This window comes from Aythya marila, assembly GCF_965140915.1.
Source record: "Aythya marila genome assembly, chromosome: 16".
NCBI classification, from domain to species: Eukaryota; Metazoa; Chordata; class Aves; order Anseriformes; family Anatidae; genus Aythya; species Aythya marila.
The window spans coordinates 3,780,813-3,799,317 of NC_139057.1; the positions used below are offsets into that span (position 1 = coordinate 3,780,813).

An 18,505-nucleotide genomic window follows, 5' to 3' on the forward strand; every position below is an offset into this window, starting at 1 on the left:
GAGTTTCAGTGATGCTCTGTGTTGTGTGTGCACATGGGAGGCGAGGGGAGAGCACTGTCAGGCAAAAGGACTGGAGGGCTGTAGGAAACTAGAGCAGTACCAAAACTTTGAGGCTTTGTAGCGAGGTGAAATCTGTGTTTGTTCCACCTTAAGCCCAGCAGGTGCTGAGCATTTAACAGCCAGCCTTAAGGTGTGCGCAGCATCTTATGGCTGTGCGTTGGGTCCAGCTGCACAAATCCCTGGCACTCGGTGCTGTAGGGTGCCCGTAGCTCTGGTGGACGTGGTCCGGGGGCTCGGTGTGCTGGACAGCTCTAGCACCGCCTGGCAGCCTCGTGCTTGCAGGCTTGCTGCTGCTGGTTTGTGTTCCTACAGGCTGTGTGGCACAGCGAGCCGTGGGTTGGTTTTCAGCCAGCTTTGTGGGGTCTGAGACCTTCGCTGTGCTGTAAGCACTGCGGTAACGCTTTTAGGGCCGAGACACTTCTACAGGTGTCCCAAACCACCCAGGTTTGTTCGTGAAGCTTTAGAGCTTGCATTGCTGAACACCTCAGAGATTTGGGCAAGAAAATTCAGGTGAAGGTTTTCCCGGGTTGGTTGTGCAGCGCCTGGGGTTCAGAGCACCTAAACTTTGCTCGCTCCCCGCCCCGCGCCCGTACCCACAGCGTGCCAGGAAATGCACGGCGCGAGGAGGGGTCCGGGCTGCGGCTGAGAAACTGCCCCGCTGTTAGGTCCTGGCTCCCCTTCTGCTTTGTGGCATGGTCCCTTCTTGATGAACTGCTGTCACAGTCTGCATGCGACAGAAAAACGGATGGAAATTATTAATGCAATTAATGGAAGCTCGGCCGAAGTCCTGACCCGTTTTTACAGCCCCAGCAATATGTCATGTTGAATCCAAGCGACTTTCAGTTTCCCTTTGAATCTGTGGCTAGTACTTGGCACTCTCTGGTGGGGTTGTGCAATAATTCAGGGTGGAAGGGACCTTTGAAGATCACTTGAACTAAACCTCAGCTCCAAGCACGGTGAACTTCAAAGCCCGGTCAGGTTGCCTGGGGCCCATTCCAGCACCCTCACCTTGCAGTGCCCTGTGCTGTGCTTGTTCCACTTCGTCAGTATTTCTCCTGCTCCGGGGGGCCCCGAACTGAAGATATTCCACATGCGACCTTGCAAGTGCCATTTAATGAGACTCACACTTCCCTGATGAAGCTGGCTCCACGTGTGCTAATACAGTCCAGTGTGTGGTTAGCTGCCTTCCCTGCAAGGACATGCTGCTGGCTCCTTTCAGCTTGTGTCCACCAGGACCCCTGTGTTTCTTTTTTTTCTGTAGAGCTTTGGTTTTCAGCCTGTGCTATAGCATGGGGTTCCTCTGTCCCAGGTTCAGGACTTGTTTGTCCATAGACTTGGTGTAATTCCTATTGTCTTAATCCTCTAACTTGTTGAATTCTCCCTTAAAGGCTGCCCTCCCTTGTAGCATATCAGCAGCTCCCCCGCTTTGTTGCCCTGTGCAGACTCGATGAGTGTTTTCCATCCCATCCCAAGTCACTGATAAAGCCGGTGAGAGGTTTTGGTGCCAGCATGAAGCCCTGGAGGTTGCCAGCAGTGGCAGTGCGTCTGATGATGGTGCACAGCTCTCAGCAGGTACAGAACAACGCATCCCTGGTAACATCCAGCGCACGGCTGCGTTGCCATTGAAAGTTCTGTGCTGTTCATCGTGTTTGTAACCAATATTTCTTGTGAACTGCTGTGCAGATGGTCATTCACGAGTGCTGTGCACCTGATGGTTTATTACAGAAGCTCTTTGACATTCATCAGCAATTCCAAACCTGTCTAAAGTTGTCCTGTGCGAGGGGAGGCTTCCTTGGCTTACTGAGATTGTCACGGAGCTGCAAGGAGCTTGCAGACCCGTAGCCTACACTAGCTGGCTTCGGTAGCTTCTTCCCTCTTTTACTGGCTTCTTATTCCTGCAGAGTGAGAACTTTATAGGCAGGCCAGTTATCATAAGAGGAGTTAGTGTTGGTGTCAGCACCAGGCTGTCCTTCCCTCCCTGTACGAGGGACCACTGGCATAGATGTAATTGCTGCTGAATGCTTGCCCTGTGGTTAATCCAGGCAGCGATCCTTTGCTCCAGCTGTCTCTCCACTTTTCTTCCACCTTTTTTATATTGGGAAAATCTTAAAAACTTCTTTTTGTAAAGGTTTTGTCGTTCCAGGGGTCTCTGTGCAGCTTGATCAAATCACCTAAAGAGCATTGACTCACCCCCCTGCTTCTTAGGGTGTCTGGCGTGTAGGGGATCAACTTGCAGACCCTTACAGACACTTGCTTTCCTGTTCATTGCAACAATCTCTTCTGACAACACAGAAAGGATACTGATACTATCATAAAGCTTTCTTCTGCTAATAGGGCACTGCCCGTGTACAATTACTGTCAGATTTTTATGCCAGCTCAGAGTTGGTAACATCTTGTCACAGCTGAGTGTGTGCCTGAGAGCTGTGGGTGCTAACTGCTTTGGCATTAAGATAACCTCTTAGATGAAATTTCCTGGTAAATCTAGATAGGATTTGAAGATTTGTCAGGTTCCAATGAACTTTAAGATCAATTACCTTCTTTTCTAGAGATATTTGTTCGAACTTTGATTTCCTGCACCTGGACTATCAATCCTCTAGTTATTCTATGGGGCTTGGATGTCTTTTCTGACATGGGCGCTGTGTGTTGAAGGTGGTGCTGTGCTGTCTAACAGTGCTTCCTGAGCCTAAGGGTGTGTGGTTTTTCTTTTCCTGGAAGCAAAGCTCAGTTCCTTTTTTGCTTTGAGAAGAGAATCTCAGAGAATTTCCTCCGAAGACTGGAAAAGTGTATCTTCTGTGTGATTCCAAGAGCACGCATCCACTAACTCCTCTGTGTCTGTCTCAGCTACGAAAAAAAAAAATAAATAAATTATTAGAAGTCTATGTTCATTAACGATGATTCTGAGTAGGTCTGGATCAGACCATGGGCTGTACTGTGGGTAGTGAGCAAAATCTAAGTTTCAATCTATTTGTTCTTCAGGTCGGTATCAGAAATGCTGCAGTTGCTTTTGATCTGATAGGACACTTTGTAGGTTTTGTATTTCACAGCTACGGAAGAGTTTCAGTCCTTCATGCAGGTATGACAGGAAGGAATGCCCGTGCTTGCTGTCCTCGTGCTGGGTGCGTGCTGCAGTTTCAGCACCGCCTGGTGCGCGAGTAGTCCCTGAGCAGCGCATCCAGCGCTTGCTGTGAGCTGGGCTGACACCTGGCTGTGTCTGCTGGGTGTGCTCATCAGGATGACACTTCTGGACCCTGCAGCTCCTCAGGGCTGTACCCTGCAGATGCCTGCTGTACCTGCTGGAAGGTTGAATTCTGTCATTCCAGCTCTTGTACGTGTTATTAATCCAGCTTTCTAGGTTTACCAGAGAAAACATCTCTGGTTCTCTCAAATATAGAGGTTCCCTGCAAGAGAGAAGCTGCATGTCTCAGGAGTTACCCAGGGTGGTCTACAAAGGCTACAAGATCGCTTTTTATTTTTCTATCTTTATTATTCTGATAGGAATATTTTTTTCTTTAGCCTTTGCTAAGGCATGACATCTTTCAAAGGAAGGGGAAGGCGTTAGAAGAAAGCCTGGTTTGTGTTTCTCTGACATGTCATATGGGCAGAGCTCTTTGCATTTTATTCCACTGCGCGATTTTACAACTTCTATTAATTTAAGAAAAAAAAAAAAAAGAACAAAACCCTTTGAAAATAGAAATGCCATTAGCAAATAAAATACAAATAGCAAGAGGCAAAGAAGACAATGTAGAGTCATGCCACTGTGCCATATAGTAATGAACTTTTCCACCCAAAACGTCTCTTGAAAATTAGCAAGATCTGGAAAGTTCTCTGCAACAAGAGTATGTGAGATGACCGTTGCACTAGTTAGGAGGACAAATCCTTGTCGGTGTAAGGAGAAACCCAACTCAATTTTGCTAATCCTTCATTTGGAGCCGTGATGAATTGTTTAATTCAAACTAAAATAGGAGCCTCTTTCAGGATTCTGTTAAGCTTCAAACTTCTAACAAAAATAGTAATTAATTTTAATTTTAATTAGTTTTTTAATGAGGGCTTTGGAAAGAATGCTTGAATGTTTGCATTTTTAACAACGAATATGATTTTTGTAGTACATATTATTAGAGTTTCTAGGAAAAAAAAGGCAGCGATATTTAATATATGCAGGGATTTTATTGTCACTTCTTTCTAATAGAACATCTGCAATGATCTTTGTTAACTGATTGGCCTGAAACAGCGATTCAGCCACTTGGGGAACAAAAACCTGGATTGTAAGCTTGAAACAAAAAGCATTTTTAATTCTTAAGTAAATGTGATGCTGAGTTTAATGGAGAAGTGAAGTACCTGGGTACAGTACTAGCTGTCGTCTAGTACCTGCTGGTCCTTTCTGGTCCTGATCATACAGCATTTGTACCCTTATGCTATGGAGTGTGAGATTATGGTATTTCTTTGTATATCAATATTTAAAATATACATTTTTGGAACTGAAAAGATGTATATATTCACACATGAAGCTCCCTTTTACAAATTGCCAGCAAGGTCGGAGAGCTGTGAAGTGGTCAGTCAGAAATTAGTCGCCCTCCTTGTGTTACGGATGAATTTCTGCACGAAAGTTTCACTAACAAACTTCATCTCCATGTAAATTCTTACACCTTTTTTGAAATTATCTCTATTCCAACAAGACACGATTTCAGGCAGGTAATATGTGTGAAATCATCGCGCTGTGATTAAAGCTTATGCAAGGCTGGGCTGCTGCTTATAATTGTCTCTGCGCGTACACGTAGCAGGTGAAGTGCTATTGCACAGCAATTTATCTGTCAGCGGTAGACCCTAACTTAAAGATATATTAGAAACTGTATAAGTTGAAAATAACTGTGTATCAAACAGGAGTGCAGTATAAAGGAGCTATTTAAACAAGGACAGATAGGAATGTAGCTGTGCGTGAATTACTTTTTTATTATGACTTCAGGACTGGAGTGAAGATTCAGGCTTGCCGTAGGTAGACATCTAACAGGGCAGTGCCCTGAGCCAAGGCTTCGATTACAGCTCATTGTTTTGTCTGTCGACTGCCAAGACCTGAACTTCCTTGGTATGTTCTGTAAGGCTTACGCTAACCTGCTTTTCACCTGTGTCAGCAGCTGTGCTGTGTCACCGTGTAGGCATGCTGTAGTTTGCGTGGAGCTCCGGGAGAGCATCTCATGGTCCTGGCACGGTGCTTGCCCTGCAGCGCTGGTCACCTTTGCTTTGGTGCTTATCTCCAGGTGGTATCTGTTACGCTAGGCTTCTGGAAGGAGAGAATACACAAATCCCCTAAAGAGCTTGCGGTGTGTTCAGTGTAGCAGGAAATCCCAAAACTGCATTTTTTAAGAAAACTTTGTTATGGATGTCAGTCTACTTCTGTGCATTTCAGGGCTTAAGCAAAGCCCTGTATAATTGTGCTTGACCTTTTGATTTGCTAAAAGTTAAACGCTAATCAGCCAGATTTAATATTTGACGTTGTCTTGAAAATAGCTCCTCTAATCAGGCTTCCACTGTCCTTGTGTCTTCAGCTATAATAATACCAGAGATTTCCACTGATGCGGTGTTCAGTTTCTTCAGCTGATTATTAAGAAAGGTGACAACATTGGGCAACAAGAATTCATCACCTAAGATTTCATATTTACACATTGGGAGATTATTGCCAAGTTCTTTTTGTGCAGGAATGAACTTGGCAAGCTAGCAAGTCACTTCTTAGGCTTTAAAATACTGAATTTCTCCTTTTTTTACTTTTTTTTTTTTTTTGGTGTTGGTAACCCTGTTCCTGTGTTGTGAGGATTTTGTTAAGAACCTGTTGGTGGTTCTAATGAGCAGCAGAGAGGAGCAAGCTCTGAGGTTATAAAATTTCTTGTAAGCTGTGCTAGTGATGAGTGGCTTTGCTGTTGTAATTAAGATGCATCTTTTGACATAAGTCACAGGAAAAAAGACCTTGCTTTTTGTGGTGGCATGGAAAATGGTTTTCCAAGCTTGACAGCTAAACTTAAGCATATTTAGTTCTGCAGTCTTCAAGATTATAAGCATTTTCCCCCTCCACCATTCCTTCAGAAAGACAGCTTGAGAATATGTACTTCTAGATACAGCTCTTGTCCGTAGCACGTAGTGCTCCCACCTTAATGCTTCTAAACAAGCTGTGATAGAAATTTACCATTTTATGTAAATGAGCTTTTTGATGTAAATTAACATCTGTGTAATACTAATATAATAATGTTTTCCTTTTGATCTCATATTTGTAAAAATCAGTATATGGATTTTGTAGCTGAACACTAATTTTCAAACCATCCAAGCAAACTTTTTAAGGCGCTGTCTGTAGACATTTCAACACTTCAACTAGAAAACCAAATAAAAACTTGATTCTGTTGTGGTAGTCATGCTATGAGATCCCAGAGAAGAGATCTGTCTCCATGGAACACATATAGGCTTTTTATCCACAGAGTAACAACTAAAAATGCCTGGTTTCAGTAGTGCCTCTTCATTGTCGTGGTGAAGTTTCCTCCTGTAGTTCGTTGCTCCAACAGGCTAACAGGTTTTGGGTGCTCAGTTTGTTTTCTTGGCTGGCTTATTCGGAGCTCACAAATTCCTGAGACTCTCACAGACTGAGACATGAGGAATGAATGAACCCTTGAAAAAAGTTCTTGTTGTCCTGATCCTGTACGTGCTTCAAGAAAAAGAGACTAGCATCTGAAAATCTGCCTGTTTGGGTCTGGTTCCCTGGAGCTCTCCGGTGGGGTGAAGTGCATCGATCGGAGTGACTGAGCAGGGAATGGCTGCCTCGTTTCCCTCTCCGTTTTATTTCCCTTTTGGGGTGTAACATGGCACAGTACAGTCTGTTGCTGATGCACATGAGTAAAATTATGATTTTATAACCGCTTTCATTACTAAATTTGTTGCAGGGAAATTAATTTAGAACTTAGACAATTGTGTTCCTCTTGCTGGTGAAACCTAGTTTGATTTTAATTTCTCAAAAAGTAACAGGAATCTTGCTTAACGGGAAGATCTTGTGTTAGTTGCTGTGTTAAATAAAGCATCTTTTACTAGAAAAACAGCAATTTTTATGTGATTACGAACTTTAACCTCTTGTCTTGTGAGATGTTTGGTCGGGAGGGATATGACTCGTATGTGCTCATGCACACCATGCAGAGCATTTTGATGAACAAAGAGTCCTTCTGCAGTTAAGCTATTCTATACAAAATATGGTAACACATCAAGGTATTTTGCTTTTATTCCAAACTACTTTTGCTAGCTGTGTAGTACTTCAACAGCGCATTCATTCCGTTTACATATCCAACTTGGATAAACCAAAAAAATGTGTTCTTTCACATTTGAAAAAGACGGTATGTTTCTTGACTAATTTCTTTTTTAACAGGCATGGTCCTTGTGCGTAGTGAGAATGGGCAGTTGCTGATGATCCCTCAACAAGCCTTGGCTCAGATGCAAGCACAGGCGCATGCCCAGTCTCAGCCTCAGAATACTATGACTCCTCGTCCTGCTACACCTACCAGTGCTCCTCCAGTACAGATATCGACGGTGCAGGTTTGTTCAGTCATTTGCAGTGTTTAAAACAAAACAAAACAACAGAAAAAAGGCTTTACCTGAGAAGAATATGCCAGAAAGTAACGTGTATTTGAAGATTTGAAGAAGCCATCGATGAAACTGGTGATATACAGACTTTCCCGTGTGGCATGGGCATTGAGTTTTGTTCTGAATCTGTTACAGTTTGGCTGGCCTTCATCAAAAATATTTTTACTTGTATGCGTGGCATTAATTCTAAAACTTCTTTATAACATTAATTGAATAAAAACATTCAAGACCAAATATGGTTAATAAGGGATTGGTAGATTATATTTCAAATTAGGAACTACCATGTTTGATTATTTTTTCTCTCTCCCTAGGCTCCGGGAACGTCTATCATTGCACGACAGGTGACACCAACTACTATTATCAAGCAAGTGTCTCAGGCTCAAACAACAGTGCAACCCACCACAACGCTACAGCGTCCTCCTGTTGTGCAAGTAAGTCTGTAGAAATGGAAGGTGTGCCTGAGGTACCTCACTTGTTAAGATAAGGTGAAAGCCTTGAAACTGTCAGAAATACAGGAATTATAATTGGAAGCTTCGTGCATGGAAGAAATATTTTATGGATTATCCTTTCTAAACCATTTGCAGATCTTAATTTACTTTAGATTTTGGATGAGGCTATAAATATACATATACGATTTTTTAATATGTATATTTTTCATATTATACCTGTCTGCATATGTATGTAAAGGTGTCCTGGTATAAGTTTTTATAATTGCAGAACTAGCCAAAATAAAGGAACTTTTACGCCTTCTTCCTCCAAAAAGTGACACTATTTTCTTTTAGATTTGGAGCTTTGGCAGTAATCCTCTGATGGATCTGAAGTCCTCCAAATCCTGCAACAAACTTTACAATTGCAAACAAACAAACAAAAACTTGCCCTGGTAGCCTTCTCTTCCACAAGCCTTCTCCTTCTTCTGAATTTGTGCTTCGGTTTGTGTACTTGTGGAGATTCTAATAGCCCTAGGATAAACTGTGATGTCTTAGTATGGCAAGGTCTCTTCTAATTGATCAGCCTGTATTAATGAAAGGCTTTCTTGTTGATTTATTTTTTTTTGAGGGGGAGGAAGGGGAATGCCAAGTTTAAGACGCGGTACAGAAGTGTGAAATTCTCCCGTTGACTTCCAGGCAACAACACGATGTGATTGCTGTTGCCTAATCATATAATAGTGCTTTCTTCATCCTTGGAGTAGAGAGGATTAGAGAGTTTTCATTTAATACATGCAGGTTTTGCTGTGCACACTGTTAACCTTTTTCCCTCTCAGATTCTTTGCCTATGCCAGTGGTCTTTCCAAGTCTAAGAGTTAATTTACCCGGGTCTCACTCATCTACGCTGCTGTTGTATGGGAGGAAAAAAATCATTCCATCTGCATATTTTTTCCTGTAATGAGCATATCATAGTCTTCATTTATCCTTATTACAAAATAATGTGATGTGTTAAATCCTTATCTCCTTTTCTGTCTCCCAAATACCAATGAAAGTTATCTTTGGCACCACTGGAGCCTTTTTCTTTGTGTATATTTGTATAAAGAGCAAGTTTACAAATAAATTGTTAAAGTTCTGTGAGCTGGCTTTAGCTTGATAAGAATTATTGTTTCTCTGATTGGGTTGTCATTAGTTATTAGAATGTGTTGGAAGTCTGAGTCGGACTGTACATCTGAAAAGTTCTTGTGTTGTTTCTTTTAAGGTGGTATTCCTACCTTGAATTACCAACTTGTCTATGAAAGTAGAAAAATGTTTTGTCCTGTTGGTTATCAAAAAGACCTAGAGAAGACCAGAGTATTTGTGCCCATTGTGCTTTTTAGAAAAGTCTCCTTTTGAAAGTAGCATTTAAGGAAACAGGCAAAAATAGTTACTGCATTGATAGAAACATAGTGCTTTTTTAAATCATGTTGTGAAACAACAGAGTACAAGGGTATGTTTGTGGTATTATTTTGCGATTTTTATTGAGTAACCAAAAATCCTGCAATTGTTAATCAACTTTGGCCATTTCAGTTTTGAATGTGTAGTGTTTTGTGCCATCTGGTGGCTCTTTCTTTCCACTGCAACAGATAGTAGATGAGCAACTTCTTTTTTATAGTAGCTGTGAAAGAAGATGCCCATTGCCCTGAGGCATGGTTAATTTGATGGTCTGATAGGAAACAATAAGGTACATTCCAAGTATAATAATTTTATGTTTGTATTCTCTGCAGCCTCAGATTGTTCTGGGTGGTACTGCACAAACAACTACATTGGGGACAGCAACAGCTGTACAAACTGGAACTCCTCAGAGAACAGTGCAAGGAACGACGGCAACCTCCACTGCTGCCACAGTAAGATACTGAGTGCATTTAAAAACCCTTTTATTACAACCATGTTTGTATATTTATGCACATATACACACACAGGCACTGGTCTGAGTGGAGAGTAGTAAAGGTGTAAGAGTTCTGTTATCTGATGGCCTTGGGAAAACAGTAAATTTTTGGCAGTACAATATAACTTACAAAATGTGAACACTTTTTGTAATTCAGGGACCTGAATTAATAAATATTATTATTCAGTGATGAACTAGAGGAGGACTTTATTTCTCAGAATTCAGATCAGAGTATTTATGACAAATAATTTATTTTCCTTTCTGTTTCCCTTCTACTTCCCCTGCCTGCCTCCATCAGGAAACTATGGAAAATGTGAAGAAATGCAAAAACTTTCTATCCACATTAATAAAACTGGCATCATCTGGAAAACAGTCTTCAGAGACTGCAGCTAACGTGAAAGAATTGGTACAGAACCTACTGGTAAGGAAAGCTCATATGAAAGTTCATTAAAAGTTGTAAGAAACAATATGTGGGCAAATGTACACTCAAAACTGAGTGTTTATGATGAGGAAGAAGTTTCTAAAATGTGAGATAAACCAAATACTGCTTTGCATGTATTACAGTATATGCATAAATTTTCTTTTGAAGCTTGTAAATCAGACATTGCTGCTCATATTCATGCATGAGAACTTAGCCATGACGTTTGTTAACTTACTGTAATGGACCTATGCGAGTTAAATTTAAGTGCAAATAATATAAATGATGACTCTTTAAATTCTATGATTTTTATTGATAAAGCAATAAAGAGATGAGTTATGAAATGTCGGATAAGACAATGCAGCTAGTACAATAGCTAAGTGTAGGAAACCACAAACTTTTACAAAATAATAAATACTATTATCTAAAGCTAATGTTAAAGCTTGACTTACGTAATATTTATGGAATGAGTAGTAATACTACTTATCCTAGTTGTGAGCAGCCTTCAATTTAAGGCAGAGGTGTGTATTCCGGATGTTATGAGATAACCAGAGGTGGTCACAAGACCAAAAGTCAAAGTATCCTCCTAAGAGGAATATACAACTAGTTTTGTGAAAGATATGCCACCTTAGTATATGATGGGCACACCTTTAATTATTTGAAGTGGAGGAGCTGTAGTACTTTGGAAAAGAGAACACCAGAGATGGGGCTGCCAGGCTGTTCAAAGCAGTTGACAGTTCTTGATAATTCTCTGTGGCTGACGTCTTAAAACTGCATTCAGAAATCATTGCTATGATAAAACTTGATAACTAAAATTAGCGGGGGATGATAAAACTGCTTATTTCTATAGATTGCTAAGACTTAAATTTTTTACTTGTTGTTGAATAAATGTTAAAGGTAATTTCTGCAAGTTCATTTATTTTGTTTTTCTGTTCTGAAGGATGGAAAAATTGAAGCAGAAGACTTCACCAGTAGGCTCTACAGAGAACTTAATTCTTCACCTCAACCTTACCTTGTGCCTTTCCTGAAGGTAACTTGGGTTCACAAGTCCTCATGTATAACTGTGCTTATCTGCCTGCAGCAATGAGCACAAGCACATCTTTTACCAGTACCGATGGAATTCTGAGATGATATAGATGGAAGTTTTAAACAGTGCCTGGTTAGACTTCTGCTCCCTTAAAACAGTATTTTTATCTCTTGGTTCCAAAGGTTTGTTAGCGTGATTCATTGGCACAACCAATAATACAATTTCTAGTAGTGTCAAATCATTGCTACTTTAAGAAATCTGAAAAGTGTGGGTTGTCTTTCTATTACTTACAAGCTGTTTCCTTCCATAGCATTAAGCCTATGAATTGATTTATTATCATCTCTTTAGTCTCTTAAAAAAAAGTAGGGATTGAATGATACATAAAACTGTACCTTCTGGACAAACTCATGCTCTTATTCTATATGCCACATATTCATACAGATGAATAGGAAATTTGTCATCTCAATAATAAACACCATTTGTCCTGAACTTTTTAGTAATTCGACGCATTTCAAAATATTGTTTATTCTGAAACATTTACTGTCTGAAAAATCAGAGAAAGCACAACAGCACTATGGTAAGAGTATAACTCTGCTTGACTAATGTATGATTAAGGGATATAGTTGTAGGTGTGTGTTGACATTTCTGGATTCTTAAATACTTGTTCATACGTGAGTTGTTCGCAAGGACAAAAATTGCAACCACAGGTAGCTAATGGAAGAATTCAGTAAAACTCTGCAGTCTTCTAAGCCATCACATCTCATAGGTTGCTATATGCAGTCAAGTGAGGCAGCATGAGCTTAGACTGTTAAATACGTACCAAGGGTTCCAGATGGGCTCAATATCCTTAGATGCCTGATGCCCAGGTTTCCACAACTAAAGGTCCTGTTGCTCTGTCTAGCCTTAAACGTGAAGTGGCATGGTATTTTTGTGTGCTGCTGTCATATTTTCTCTTCCAATGTAGATGTCCATGCAGACCAATGCAGCACACTGACATTAAACGCATTGCTTTTTATGATTAATGTTTTCTTCTGTTATCTAGCATTAAGATACTCAAACAAATTATTTCCCTTCCTCTTTTCAGAGGAGTTTACCTGCCTTGAGACAGTTAACACCAGACTCCGCAGCTTTCATTCAGCAAAGTCAACAGCAGCAGCCAACAACGCAAGCAACGACTGCACTTACGGCAGTGATGCTAAGCCCGTCGGTTCAGCGCACAGCAGGGAAGGCGACTGCAACTGTAACGAGTACTCTCCAACAACCTGTAATCAGCCTAACTCAGCCTACACAAGTTGGTGTTAGTAAACAAGGGCAGTCTACACCACTGGTACGTAAGTTGAAGCGCGTCAGCTGTTACTACACAGTTGTTTTTTCAGAATGCAGTGAGTTTGCTTCACAAATTGGTTGTTTACCTCAGTCGGATCTTTAACCTTTTTAGAGAAGAGAGCTACTAAGAAGAAAAAAGGTATAATTTAGAATCCATTCACGATTAAAGTACTGTATTTCCTGCTTTACCAAGAAATATTGACAGATTTTCTCAATCACTGCATCCCGTGAGCGCAGTGGTTACAGAGCATTTTTCACTTCCCATTTCATAAGTCTAACAACAAATTACCCCAAGAGAAAAGAGAAAAATTTTCTTAGGCCTGCATGTAAACCTTAAAGAAAACCATATAAGAATATTACAATATGCACCACCTTTTTTCCTGTTCTCATAACAAAGCGGTATCTGCACCCAAGCTATTTCTAGGATATGTATTAATATGTGTTATTAAATTGCTAGGGTTTCTTGCTGCTTAGTACATAAGCATTGTGTGTAGAACATTTGCCATTCATCTGAGCTTCTCTATCCAGAAATTTTTAAATAAGATGAAGAGATTGCTTCTGTCAATTTATAAATACTTTCTACTTAACTTGAAAGAAAATTGGTGATCATATCAGTTTTATGGTCTTTATAGCCTAGGCATTACAGCACAGGGTTAGGGACCTAGGGAAGAAAAAGAAATTGAACACTATGTATGTTTCTATATCTAATGCAGAAATCACAGGTAGAACTTTTACCAGGGTTGTTGTGATTATAGGTAGTTTTTTGTTTTTTAATAGCAGTAAGGCTTTTTTTATATCACAGAAAGTGGATTACTTTTCCACTGAGTAATAATTTGTCTAAAGAAACTCATACCTTAAAATGTGCTGATTCTAAATCAATGAACAGATGTGTTAAGATTATAACAATTTATAAGTTTATTGTTGGGCTTTTTTCTTCCCAACAGATTCTTAGCCTTAGTTGTTTCAGATTGTTCACAGTTCTTCTTTTTACTTATCTGCAGGTCATCCAACAGTCTCAAAAAGCAGGGACATTGATAAGGCCTCCACAGGTAACGTTGACACAGACACCGATGGTAGCGTTGCGGCAACCACATAGTCGTATTATGCTTACTACTCCTCAACAAATTCAACTGAATCAACTTCAGACAGGTAGGAGGTCAAGATATTTAGTACATATTGCATTGATAGCACTAACTGAGGTCTGTTTTGTTACTGTCAGTTCTTAAGTGCCCCGTAGCTGTACGCTGGCTATTACAGTACAGATAAAATTTTCAGTGCATATTGCCGTAGTGGCTGGGGGTGTGGATATGTTAGGGCAGCATTTACAGTCAAGTAAAATGTCTGGGAGCTGGAAGTGCATGGGAGGGTCCTGCCTTAGGTGGGTGAAATGCTGGTAGAAACTGAGTCTTTGTGCCAGGCCCCTGCCATTACTACCCATGACTGGCATGTAAATCTGAACTCTGAAATTTGATGTACAAATGTTGTCTGTCTTCTTGCAGTACCTGTGGTAAAACCAACAGTATTACCTGGAAACAAGGCTATTGCCACTGTTTCAACACAAGTAGCTGCTGCTCAGAAGAATAAACTGAAAGAACCTGGGGGAGGTTCTTTTAGGTGAGGAACCATATGCTTATTTGTACTTGTACTGCCTGGGCAACCTGCTGAGCTCAATGGGATCCTTTTGTGTAGTCCAGTGGTGCTGAATCAGGCTAGGTAAACTCGCAAGAACTAGAAGTGAATTTTCTGTAGCAGGTTTGCTACTTAAAGACTTGTACAAACAGCTGTGGGTATACTTGTGCCAGACTGGTTTTAGCATTTAGCTGGCACTAAGGATAGATATCAAACCTCACAAACAAATCTTGTCTGGACAAGCAAATAGAATTCATTCCTCTGCTCCTGCCAACTCTGCTCAGGTCGTTTGGATGTACGGCCTGTTGTACAGTGATGAGTGCAGTTTATTATTGTTTGGTGGTAGTGATGTCTAGTCTCCTGTTTCTCAAGATGCTAAAATGTTGCATAAGAAAAGAGCTTAAGAAAAACAGTTAGGAAGTGCAAAATGGCAAAAATACTTTGGAATCAAATGTTAGTTTTATTTTAGTGTATAATAAAAAATAAAATGTAAAAATGAAATAAAATATTCAGATTTGTTGTGGAACTTATGTGCAGTTGAGATTTTGTAGCAGTGTGTGTAGATAAAAGAAGTATCATGAAATGTTATGGTTGTAATGAATTCTCGTTTCTTAAGGGATGATGATGACATTAATGATGTTGCATCAATGGCTGGAGTCAACCTGTCAGAGGAAAGCGCTCGAATATTGGCAACAAACTCTGAGCTAGTGGGCACGTTAACAAGGTCCTGTAAAGATGAAACCTTCCTCTTCTCAGCACCTTTACAAAGAAGGATATTAGAAATAGGTATGTTGATGTTTCTAGAGCTTTAAGAAACAAATTTCACTAGTGTTGGGTGTACTTGAAGACATTTTCCATAGAAATTGATTTGAATAATTTTGAAGTTGCTAGAATACCTTTTGTGTATTTGGATGCTTGTGTGGGCTGTCATTCAGCTTATGAAAGTAGAAAAACAGTGTAAGCAATAACAAAGCTATAGAAATATTTCCTAAAATGATGGCAACTTAACATCAAAATTACTGGACCTGGTTAAAATTCTGACTGTATAAAATGATAGAGCAGCTAAAATAATCAAATTTGTTTTTTAAAAAAATAAATCCAGAAACAACTTTATCATATTTATGTACAAGTTTAAAAATGATAGTATAACTAAAAATGTTCTTAGGTTACTTGCTTTACTGTGGCATGCAACATTTGTTAAGTCGTAAATTTTGTTAAGCTAATGTAAACTTTCATATGCATACCATTTCCTGTCTAATGCTTGTTCTCAGAAATACGTGAAGGCCTAATTTTTTTGAAGTGCTTAAATTTTCACGATTGAGATTGTCCAGATGTTTAGCTGCATGTTATAATTTTTTTTTTACAACTTTCTGTCCTGATCGTAGGTAAAAAACATGGAATAACAGAAATCCATCCCGATGTAGTTAGCTACGTTTCACATGCTACACAACAAAGACTACAAAACCTCGTGGAAAAATTATCGGAGACTGCTCAACAAAAGAACATTTCTTATAAGGTAACTGTATTTAATTGCACAGATAAAATTGCACAGTTTCCGTGCTGTGATACATGTGTTTAGATGTTCTTCATTCTGTAAAGTTCATTTGTTTATTGTCTCTGACTGATTTACCTTAGACTAAGATTATTAATATACATAGATGATTAGAATACTTCAGCTTGCCTTGCAAAATTTTTTTCAAGACCATGTTTAGGAGCTGTCCCCACCCCTTTATTATGTCAAATGTTTGAAGTCTGAGTGATTGTACAATGAGAGAGGCAGATAAAAGATGTGATTTAGTATTGTTCACCACACCCAAGCATTATGTGCCATCTGGTGAAGGTCAGTCAGCATCAAGTCTCCCAGTGTAAGGCTGAATGATGTGATGGAAGAGCATTTTTCATTTCCTTTCTTCAAGTGCACAGCATCTTTGCAAACAAGCTTTTTGATCTTCTTCTGAAACTACATAGAGGTGCTCATCTCCAGAAGCCTCTTTTGTGCTCAGTGATGATCTATTTGTAGAGTCCTTGTGTTCTTTTATTTCTGTAATTCAATCTATATAGGCCCAGCAGGTCCTGAGAGAAAGATTTGGGGGGAGGAAGGTGAATCATTGAACATGCAGTTAATATTCCCTTTCAAGGAAATATTCTTTGGCTATGCTGACCTTCCAAAAAGGTATACACTAAGTCACAGAAGTACAACTCTACAACTGCTCAAGCATGAAGAGGATGCAGCAAAATTTAGCATTGAGGCTTACGCCACGTTATATCCTTTCTTCCCCCAATGTGAGCATATAGGAGAGAAAAATATATCATATTTTCTTCTCCTTTTTGGTGGTAACCCCTTGTTAAACAAGGCACTTTGTATGGAACGCAGTGACTGAATGTAAAATGAGCTGTTTCACCTGCTCTTCGTGCATGTGGCCACTTTGTATTAGAATGAACAGACTGCACCTGTTGTTAATGCTGCTGGGATCAATGTGGGACTAGGGAGCACTGCTCTGAATTCTCAAGAGACTTCTATCTGACAGATGTGTGTTCTTAATAGATGCAAATGCCTAAGCATTAAAAAATAACAAAAACCAGTTCTCTCTGAAATATGTCTGGGAGGTTAAAGCCGTGACATTATTAGCATAAAAGTCAAAATCTGATGAATTCATGGAATGGAACAAAATGCTTTTAAGAGCTCTAGCTGGTTTGACTGGTGTAAATATACACTTGCTATTTGTTTGAAAAGGACAAAGTGAACACTTAGCTTTAAATGTATATGTTCTTCTACAGTACAAGCTAACAGCTTTGTTTTTAAGATACATAATGAGAAACATATTTGCTATGTTTTCAGGATGATGAAAGATATGAACAAGCAAGTGACGTTCGGGCACAGCTCAAGTTCTTTGAACAACTTGATCAAATAGAAAAGCAGCGTAAAGATGAACAAGAAAGGGAAATTTTAATGCGTGCAGCAAAGGCAAGTGCTTGGATTTCACACACACTTACAGTGTCATTTTTGACGTCAAAAGTGCAGAGTTTCTTTGCATTCTAAAGGACATGTGATGAAGGGAAAGACTAATCTTCAGAGGTAGAACTTGATGAATGTGTTCTTTAGATACAGCTGTGTTCTGCTTTCCTTGGTAAAGCATGTGAGACAGCTGCTCTACCATGCTTGTTGCTTTTTCTCAGATTTAGTAGATTCTAAAAACTAGTCCTTGCCTTTTTCATTGAGGAAAAATGTTTATTTTATATCTTGGTGGTATGCATAAATGAAATGGTATAGAAAAGCAACAAGTATGTTGGAGAATAGAAATAGAATTCAGAAAGATTTTGACAGGATGATGAAATATAATAGATGTGAAGCAGTTGATGTAAGCACTAGACTTTGTGGTTGTACTCAGTGACCAGAATATAGGATGAGTATGACTACCTAGGCAGGACCACTCTAGAGACAATTCCCAAAATAATCCAGGATTTCTGATAGGTTTATGTTGTGTTATTGTGTTATTAATCCAGTTCCCACAGAAATTTAAGAAAAGCTTTCATACACTGTGTAAAACTTAACATGTTTTCCTGCTTTTGTAAACAATTTTTTTTCTTCTTCTTCCTTGTCTCTTCCATATTCATTGTTTATCAACACAGTCTCGATCTAGACAAGAAGATCCAGAACAGCTTAGGTTGAAACAGAAGGCCAAGGAGGTGAGTGTTCAATTTAACATAAACTTTTCTTTGCAAAATTAAAAGAAAAAAGATTAACCGTACTTGTTTTGGCAAATGCAGATGCAGCAACAGGAGCTAGCACAGATGAGACAGAGGGATGCCAACTTGACTGCATTAGCTGCAATTGGTCCCAGAAAGAAGAGGAAAGTGGATTCACCCGGATCTGGATCAGGGACAGAGGTACAGTGCAATTGCAGTCCTTGGTTTTGCTGTGTCACTCTAAAAGTCTTTTTCTTCAGAGTTTTCTTTACTAGTTTGTAGAAGTTTTTGAGTAGCAGAAGTGTATTTTGAAACGTGCTAAGATTTGCTTGCTTCAAGGCCAGAACCAATTTTTAGCATCAGTGTGGTGGCATAAGGGACAGAATTTGAGTAGTCATATTTCC

At 39.6% G+C, this 18,505-nt stretch overlaps 1 protein-coding gene across 1 annotated transcript in view; it reads left to right on the plus strand.

Annotated features, from left to right (window-relative positions):
* The window catches only part of TAF4 (TATA-box binding protein associated factor 4), a gene marked incomplete at its 5' end in the record, with an annotated part of 38,250 nt that overhangs the window by 13,907 nt on the left and 5,838 nt on the right, over positions 1-18,505 (plus strand). The window contains 13 exons of the mRNA XM_082772959.1: positions 7,451-7,617; positions 7,977-8,096; positions 9,854-9,973; positions 10,313-10,435; positions 11,373-11,462; positions 12,544-12,786; positions 13,787-13,934; positions 14,285-14,399; positions 15,031-15,200; positions 15,800-15,930; positions 17,254-17,379; positions 18,045-18,101; positions 18,183-18,302. Of these exons, the coding sequence (XP_082629085.1) occupies positions 7,451-7,617; positions 7,977-8,096; positions 9,854-9,973; positions 10,313-10,435; positions 11,373-11,462; positions 12,544-12,786; positions 13,787-13,934; positions 14,285-14,399; positions 15,031-15,200; positions 15,800-15,930; positions 17,254-17,379; positions 18,045-18,101; positions 18,183-18,302 (1,730 nt within the window). The remainder of the gene's footprint in view (positions 1-7,450; positions 7,618-7,976; positions 8,097-9,853; positions 9,974-10,312; positions 10,436-11,372; positions 11,463-12,543; positions 12,787-13,786; positions 13,935-14,284; positions 14,400-15,030; positions 15,201-15,799; positions 15,931-17,253; positions 17,380-18,044; positions 18,102-18,182; positions 18,303-18,505) is intronic.